Below are 9,656 nucleotides of genomic sequence, written 5' to 3' on the forward strand. Positions count from 1 at the left end.
ATTTAATATGCGTATAATATAATAACGATATTTTTTCAGAGCGTTTATTCGCTTTTGTTATAGTGATTTATAAATGATATAAAACCATTTAACTTTATTTTCTAAATATGGTTAAATTTGTTCAATATATAAATATCATAAGTATTTTCATGATAATCGTTAATCATTAATCTGATTACATTATCAAATTCTGGGTGGAGCTGGAGGAAATAAATAAAACTTTGGAAATAATACTCAGTAGTGATTCACATTTTATTCGAAGTTGGCACGATATTGCATATTTTAGTAAATTATCTGGCAGTTACATTTAAATATTTACTTTATTAGCTTATTTATTAACGATAATCATGCATTTACTATAACAAAATATTTATTTTAATTGAAAATTGTTTAAGCTAGAAGTTATTTAAGCCCTAACGTCGAGAAAGTAATTTGAGAACGTTTCTAGATATAACGTTTGATCTAGAATTTTTTCTCTTCTATAACATTTACAAATAATTGTTCTAGAAACAACTGTATTATATATATATGTGGAAATTATTTTTGATGTGTAAACATCTTAGCGCTCGGTACAGCGTAAGATTTCGAGCGTCAGATTAAGATTTGTTGACACATAATTTTTGTATATAAATAATAGATATACATACAATCTAAGATAATTTTAGTTATTTAAACTCATATACGTTTTTTTTTTTCTCTAAAGCACCAAAGCGATAAGTCTTAAAATATCCAGAAAATAATGAACTCTGTTAATACAATACGAATGACGTTTATAAATTTAAAATTACATAAAATTCTTATATGCTAATAAGTATGAATAAATCGCTACAGAATAAAAGAAGGCGGATTTCTTATCAATTAAATTACATAAAAGAAATTTTAATCTTAAAGTCCGAGAGTATTTTCATATGGCAACACAATATATTTTCTAAATGTTTGTCGGGTGAAAAGCTACGTTATAATAGTGCAAGTAAATAATAATTATATATATTAAGTTATTTAAATACATGAAAACAATAAATATGAAGACATATAAAACAGTTTATTAGTAAAATGTTGCAACATTAAAATACTACATTTTCCACTACATTGTGTTTATTATATACTTATTAAATAAATAAATGTAATGCTATACAAATTTTATAATTCAATTCGTGCTTGACGATGAAGGATCGTGAGGAAGCCTGCATGTCTAATTTCATTAAAATTCTACCACATGTGTATTGTACCAACACGCATTGGAGCAGCGTGGTGGAATAAGCTCCAAAACTTTTTCCTCAAAAGGGAGAGTAAGCCTTAGCCCAGCAGTGGGAAATCCACTGTTACTTTACTATTTTTTACTTTTATACAAATTGTCTAAGACAAAACGAAACAAAACTTGGGTCTAATGTTTAAATCATTCAGAGTATCTAAGATTCGTTTTCAATACAACCAGAAATTATATAGAATCTATATAATTATATAGACTTTTTAAAAGAAAAATACATGTCTGGTCTAAATATTTATTAATACAAGTGAATTAATCTTGTTTCAATTTTTTCGATAGTACCTCCTCGTCTTCTGTTCTCAAGGGACGCTTTAACCTACCCTCTATTGATTTTGATATATTTGTCAAATTTCTAATTTCGTTTGTAAGGCCGCGTATTTTGGCCATAGTGGATAAGACCTTCCCTTTCGGACTTTGGTTCGATGTGGACGGTCCAGGGTTCTGATCTGATCTCCGCTCCCTGTCCTCTGATAAGCTGGGTAACTTGATCGATGGATTCCTCGGTTTTATGTTCGGCAATACTGTAAATATTTTTTTTTAATAAGTCATTCGATAATATATGTAAATATATATAAATGTCTGTCTGTCTGTTTTTGATGAATTTTTTTATGGAGATAACTTGAACCATAAAAAAGTTTTGACTTCATTTAAAATTGCGATAATATAAAACGATTGTTTTTTTTCAACAGCAAAAATTAAAATGATTATATGCAAACGAAGAAACGTGCAGACCAGGTGCGCGCAAACACAGGTCACTATTCCGTCACTCTCATAATCCGATGGACCGGAAGAGTTCTGGCGCAAGACTAACATGGCTTTACATGCTTACCGAAGCACTAGACTCCGAGCTGCTTCTGCAAACTTATCGACAGAAAAACCCAAAAACTTTTTATTATCTCGAGTAGGGGTTTGAACCCATTACCAGGCACAACCTCAGCCGACAACGAGGTGAAATAAATTTCACGTACAGATACAACCCATACAATTCTATTATATATATTTATTTATATCACTTACGTATGTTCTGATTCATCTTAGAAGTACCGATTGGCAGAACTGACAAATCCAACTTGATCTGACTCCCGAAATGCCTTAGCGGCTGTGTACCTGTTGAGTTTTCAGTAGCTGTAGCTAAAATTTAAAATATATATATTAGATATGATAACCGAATGATAAACGATGCTGTTTTTTATAGAATAGGAAGGCGGACGAGCACACGCGCCCCTTGATGGTAAGTGGTGACCAACGCTCTTAGACATTGGCATTGTAAGAAATGTCAACCATCGCTTACATAGCCAATGCGCCACCAACCTTGGGAACTAAGATTTTATGTCCCTCGTGCCTGTAATTACACTGGCTCACTCACCCTTCAAAACGGAACACAACAATATCAAGTTTTGCGGTATATCTGATAAGTGGGTGGTACCTACCCAGACGAGCTTGCACAAAGCCCTACTACCAGTAAACTAACCATAGACATCAGCATTATAACAAGTGGAACTCATTCTTGATGTCATTAGCAACTATCTTATATATTGAGTGTAGGGAAGAATATTTGTATAAAAAAACTGTTCCTCGAGACTTATGAAGATGAGGAGAGTGAAATTTGTGAATTAAAGAGAGAAAGCTTTGGATCTTCAAAAGGCGCTCTATTTAGATCTCGCGATCTAGTTAGAGATAACTGCATCCTCTGTTTCTTCCCTCCCCTGGGTGAGGAGCACGAGCACGAGGAGGTCGAGATTCAGACAAGACTCTCCACGTACCAAAGTAGAGTTCTACCCGAGCGCCTCACGGGAAAAGCTACACTTGCGTTATATCAAAATTATCCCATAGGTCTTTCGATCCTTGCAGAGGAACGACCGTCTGAGAGGTAATTAGAAGATATTAATCCCACACCTTCACTTCGGGCTTTAAATGACAAATTGCCTCCGGGCCTTCGATCTCTAAATCTGGGTTTGGGTGAATACACTAAATAAAACTACAATACACTAAAAAACCGAGCGTCGCTCACCTTTACCTCCAACCGCTTGGTTCGTATGTGTCAATTCACTGTATTTTATGTCACATTCCTCGATACGCCTCTTGAGTTCGGCTGAAATACATAAATAATAATAATAATATCCTGGGACATTTTTCACACACGGCCATCTGATCCCAAATTAAGCTTGTCCAGAGCTTGTACTATGGAAACCAGACAACTGATATACTTCATATACTACTTTTTCTTTTGTAAATACATACTTATATAGATAATTACACCCAGACTCAGGACAAACAGACATGTTCATGCACATAAATGTCTGTCCTGGGTGGGAATCGAACCCACAACCTTCGGCATGAAAGGCAAGTATCTACCAACCACGCCAACCGGCTCAATAAATGATTACATTTTAATTTTATATTGTGTATACCGTGCTTAATACTAGCATAACTTGCGCGTTGTAAGTTTCACTTTGTACTTATTCGTATGTACTTGTTTGTCATTACTAAACACACGTTAAACTCTCCCTGTTGATTGGATTGGCTAATTAGCTATTACTGCCTTTGTACTACACAAAAAAACAGTTCTAACTTTCTGATTTTCGTTTATGTTGTATACGATAAAAGTAAATAAATAATATAATAATAAGGAAAACAAAAAAAAAAAGTTAATTTAACAAATAGGTGTTGAAAAGAGAAAAATATACAAGTTTTCCTTCTACTTGAGATAGGTGGGACAAGACACAAGACTAGGTCAGTCAGTTTCGTATGGCAACACAGAAAAAAAAACACCATCATTTACCTCCATTTAAAACGTCAAGTGAGCCTATAATAGAATCACAGTTTTTGACATTACGTAAAAATAAATAACAGATTAAGAAAAGTATTTCTTTTTTGTAATTTATTTATCTGTAAAAAAACATTCAACATAATAATGGAGTAAAAAAAATTCACCTATACAGTTATCCTGTTGCTTCTGTTTCTTCTGATAGTTTCTTATTTGCTTTTGTTGCAGTGCAGCGATACGTTTGTAACTTAACATCTGAAATCACTACATTGTTTAAAGTAAAATGACAGCCCGTTAATGTCCCACTGCTGGGCTAAGGCCTCCTCTCCCTTTTGATGAGAAGGTTTGGAGCTTATTCCATGACGCTGCTCCAATGCGGTTTGATAGAATTACATGTGGCATAATTTCAATGAAATTAGACACACGCAGGTTTCCTCACGATGTTTTCCTTCACCGTCAAGCACGAGATGAATTACAAACACAAATTAAACTGACGAAAATTCAGTGATGCTTGCCCGGGTTTGAACCCACGATCATCGGTTAAGATACACGCGTGCTAACCACTAGGCCATCTCGGCTTTTACTAGGCCATCTCGTGTACCTTGTGCCTTTATAAAAATATGCCATAAGAATCGAATGCAAGTAAAACGTTTAAAACCTCTCTTGGAGTTAAGATTTGCCTATTTTGTTATCTGTAGTATTTAACTTATATTTATTCATATGTTTATTTTTTACACCTAAGTATTTAATAGGCTGTTTACACAAGGCGACCTAAAAGAAGCGGCTCCACTCTCTTTTATACGACGTACGATGCAATTTAACAATATAATGTGTGACTTTAGTTTACTTATTTATGCTAAGAAAGATACACCTTGAGCCGGTGTAACGGCTCAATCGTCCTTCAAACCGGAACACAAAAATTCTAAATATTGCTATTTGGAAGTATATAATATAATCAGTGGGCGGTACCTACTCAGATTAGCTTGCACAAAGCCCTATATCAACGAGTTAATTATTATATATTTATAAATTCTATCGATTGAATAAACTACTAACTAACTTTCTACCACTTTCTTAGTGGTAGGGCTTTGTGCAAGCTCGTCTGGGTAGGTACCACCCACTCATCAGATATTCTACCGCAAAACAGCAATACTTGATATTGTTGTGTTCCGGTTTGAAGGGTGAGTGAGCCAGTGTAATTACAGACACAAGGGACATAAAATCTTAGTTCCCAAGGTTGGTGGCGCATTGGATATGTAAGCGATGGTTGACATTTCTTACAATGCCAATGTCTAAGGGCGTTTGGTGACCACTTACCATCAGGTGGCCCATATGCTCGTCCACCTTCCTATTCTATAAAAAAAAAAAAAACTAAATACTTACAAAATACTTTATATATATAATCTTACCCGTTTATGAAATTTCTTGTATTGCGACGCCAGGTACAGGGACAGCCTCGCGTTCAGTATCGACCTTCGGCGGAGCGCCTGTATCTCATGGTTTAGAGCAATTGGAGCTATAACAGCTGAAAAATTATCACGTGATCAAACAACTTTATTAAATCAATCTTATTCGTATTTATAGCCATACAACGATGAATTTACACATTCCATGCGATTTGCTGAAAGCACTGCTGTATTATGCACTTCAAAAATTCTCGATTAATATATATTTATTTATAATACAATACTATTCCATTAAAAAAGGCTGAAATGGCCCAGTGGTAAGAACGCGTGAATTTTAACCGATGATCGTGGGTTCAAACCCGGGCAAGCACCGCTAAATTTTCATGTGCTTAATTTGTGATTATAATTCATCTCATGCTATATGGAGAAGGAAAACATCGTGAGGAAACCTGCATGTGTCTAATTTCACTGAAATTCAGCCACATGTGTATTCCACCAACCCGCATTTGAGCAGCGTGGTGGAATAAGCTCCATACCTTCTCCTCAAAAAGGGAAAGAAGGCCTTAGCCCAGCAGTGGAACATTCAGAGGCTGTTACCTTATTTTACTTTACTATTCCACTTATATCCACTTTATTTTAGACACGACCGGAAAGAGTACATGCGCAGAATTTACGTGCTTTCCGAGGCACGGGAGTGTACAAACTTAAAACTTCCAGACCCCGAGCTGCTACTGAGAATTTTCTGACAGAAAAACCAAATAACTTTTTACTGGCCCGACCCGGGAATTAAACCCAGGACAGAGTCAGCGGCCTTATATCTATCTACTAGACCAACGAGGCTTGTATGTTTAAGTATACAAGTAGTATAGTAGCTCAATTGTTTTATGTTCATTAGCTTAGTTTCTATGTAAATATATCAAGGATAATTGAATTTGACATTGACATTGACAGTTAAACAGTCACCTGGTGGAGACGGCCTCGGTGGAGGTGGTGCGACACCTTCTTGTAACTTTCGTCTCAATGCGGGCGATATTTTCTCGTCAAAGTGCTCTATCGCCATACTGGATATATCTCGTAGCTCTTGTAAGACTTCGTGAGCACGAGGCGGCGTCTTTGATATCTCTACGATGTAGAGTACGCGACTTATTTCATCAATCACCTAAAATATTAAATACATTATGAATAGATCGATGTGTAGTATACACACAACACCTGCATATTGAGTTACATTTATTAATAAAGAACAACAGATGAGCCGATAAATTACATCATAGATAACTATAGACATACAAAGACAACTTCATCCATTCTCGGTAGCTCATTGGCTTCCTAAATCAAATTATGTCATTCAAATCGTCCAATTGGCTTTATATATCTAATAAAAACAAATAAATATATTTTATATATAATAGAATAGATCGAGAGCAATGTGTATGTGATTTTTTAAGTTTCTACTTGGTAAGCCACAATAAATAAAACTCACCTTTCCCGGTATAAAACAACAGATGCCATTGTCTATAAACTTGGAGTATGTCATATTGAGCATTGATATACGTGTCTCTATTGACGTCAATATATCGCAGTGCCGAGCCAAAGGATGATATCTGTAATGAAAATAAAAAAAATATAATAAAAATCTATGAATTCCAAAATCAATTCCTGAACTTTACAAAATAAACTTTAACTTGTTCTATTTGTTGTTAATTTATATTTATAAATAGATTCTATGAAATTTACAATTCTGTCACATGTGTATCGAACAACCCATATTGTAGTAGCATGGCTTCAAACACTCTTCTCAAGAGAGAGGCAGCCCAGTGGTACAGTTATTTTATAACAAGATTATCATTTACACATTATTTTTAATCTTAATTAATTATATTTTTCGTTTAATTAGTAATCATTGTTTAAAAAAACTCAAAATATTATAAACCAATCATCACTTATTACTTCATTAATCAAAATCAAAACATACTCTAATGCAAATAAAATCTGATAACACTTTTGGATACTTTTGATCTTACAATTGTAAAGTATTCAAAGAGCATCTGGGTAAAAGCCACCTCATACATCAGTAATTAGGCTACCAAACAGCAATAATACAATTGTTATTACTAAAAAGTATTTTATGAAGCAATAAGGCCTAACCTCAACTTAAGACGCCATTGAAGTCGGGGGGAATCATTATAAAAGATAAATGAAGCAGAATAAATACAAGCATAAAGAAAAATATATTAAATTGAGGCCAGCAATTGTCACAATAATCTTTAAAGAGAAAAAACACATCTTTTATAAAATTTATAAGTAATTCTGTAAGTTGTTGTAATAAGAATAACATTAAAAATATATACCTGCGCTCTGATTCCCTACGTGGTAATTGTGCCTTAACATTCTTGAGGGCCAATGCATGTCGTCTTTCAATCATTAAAAAACCTCTATTCAACAAACGCATACTTATATTATTAAATGGTTTTGACACCTGAAAACAAAAATATATTTTACATAAACATAATATATATTACATTATTTAAACAATAATACACATTATACCATTTCTCTATTTTTATAATTAATTGAAAATCTAGGTGTATTTCAAATGTTACAGTAATTATTTTTTTAAATGATTAAATAACAAAATATTAGATATATTTTATAAATATAATAGCTTTTATAAAGGAAGACATTGTGTTATTATCTGAGAATTTAATATTACACATTACAGTGCAACTTTATTTTAAAGTTGTATATCTTTAATTTTTTATGATAATTAAATTTAAAATGATTTTAAATTATAACAGTGCATTTTAAAAGCATAGATTTCTTTTTAGATTCATTTAAAAATGTTAATTTGCTTAGTTAATAAATAAAAATAAACGTTTTGCACATATTTCCTTTTTTTTAATAATCGTATCAAAGCACTGACGTTAAATGCACATTCTCGAAGAAAATTCGACGGTGTTAATTATAGAGCATAACAATCAGGCAGGCACATAACAGGGGTTATTTCAAAAAATAGTCATATCTATAAATAAAATTATATACTTACCAATCTGAGTTTAGCAATTTCATCGTAAGATAGATAGGAAAATATATTTTCAACTACGAGCATTGGAAGACTTAATAAAGTCATTGTCTCTAGATCAGGTTTATAACAATATAAAAAAAAATATTTATCACATTGGTGTTTAAAAACTCAACTATATAATTAAACTTTAATGTTTACTCATGAAGTACTGATACAACAAAGTGGGTATGTACATATACATAATTTTCGCGACGTTTCTTTACGATGGGCAGAATCCACTGTCGTCATTCATTATACTGTATGCAACCCAGATTGTTGTCTCAGTCGCTCTAAGACATTTACACTTAGGAGTGAAAGAGAAACAAATAGTACAGAAAGCTTGAGTGTTACAATAAAAATAGTTTGACATTTGACAGTTGCATTATTTTATACTAAAAATATTGTCTATTATAGACTAAAAATATTAAATAATTGCGTAAATAATCGATTGACAGATTGCATAAATTAGAATTTAAAATAACCGTTTGATAAAGAAAAATTCGCTTGTCCTTTAATATGTTTGTATACTGTCTAGTATGATCAATTATTTTAGAAAGTACATTTTTAATTCTTTTATACGTAAAATATAATTAAGTATGATCTATTTTTATATGTAGTTGACACTAATAATATGACACTGATAATAATAAAAAGTAAATCAATTAATGTTTGTTTGTATAGAAATATATATAAATCGATACCATCTTATAAAATAATTTTAACACGAAAAATTATGACTTGATTACTTAGAAAAAACATAAATACTTCATTTAATATAATAACAATATTTTTATAAAAACGTCACAAAAATACATTCTGTATGGTATTCGACGACATAAGATATAGGCTTCTGTAGTGATAACCAAATTTTTAATCAAATCCATGGCATGGCAAATGTATTTTTCATTGTTATAAATAAATGAGTGCCAAAATGCCCGAAATATAAATATTTGGCAGGCACTTATTGAAACAAATGAAATGCTCAACACTTAAAATAAATAATATAAATTAAAAGCTTAAACGTTAATAAATTTAACATCGCTCGAAAGTATATTATACTTTCGACAGCCTAGGCCAGTAACCTATCCACTTATGCTTTAAAATTAAGCTTCATAACCAAGAAATGTATGAATTTTGGTTGGTCCTTTATTA

At 32.4% G+C, this 9,656-nt stretch overlaps 1 protein-coding gene across 2 annotated transcripts; it reads right to left on the bottom strand.

The window, feature by feature from the left end:
* Positions 1-228: 228 nt before the first annotated feature.
* Positions 229-8,745, bottom strand: LOC126778518 (F-box only protein 28). 2 transcript variants are annotated; one of them, XM_050502154.1, is made up of 9 exons: positions 8,487-8,745; positions 7,792-7,919; positions 6,924-7,044; positions 6,404-6,599; positions 5,444-5,559; positions 4,202-4,289; positions 3,279-3,359; positions 2,285-2,374; positions 229-1,788 (listed from the first exon to the last, which is right to left on the bottom strand). In XM_050502154.1, the coding sequence occupies exons 1-9, from the start codon at positions 8,568-8,570 to the stop codon at positions 1,520-1,522; spliced, it is 1,173 nt and encodes a 390-aa protein (XP_050358111.1). In that variant the 5' UTR covers positions 8,571-8,745; the 3' UTR covers positions 229-1,519. The 2 variants fall into 2 exon arrangements, with proteins under 2 accessions (XP_050358111.1, XP_050358110.1); XM_050502153.1 differs by having other exon boundaries at positions 2,285-2,398.
* Positions 8,746-9,656: the final 911 nt, after the last annotated feature.

Source organism: Nymphalis io, chromosome 26 (assembly GCF_905147045.1).
Source record: "Nymphalis io chromosome 26, ilAglIoxx1.1, whole genome shotgun sequence".
NCBI lineage: Eukaryota > Metazoa > Arthropoda > Insecta > Lepidoptera > Nymphalidae > Nymphalis > Nymphalis io.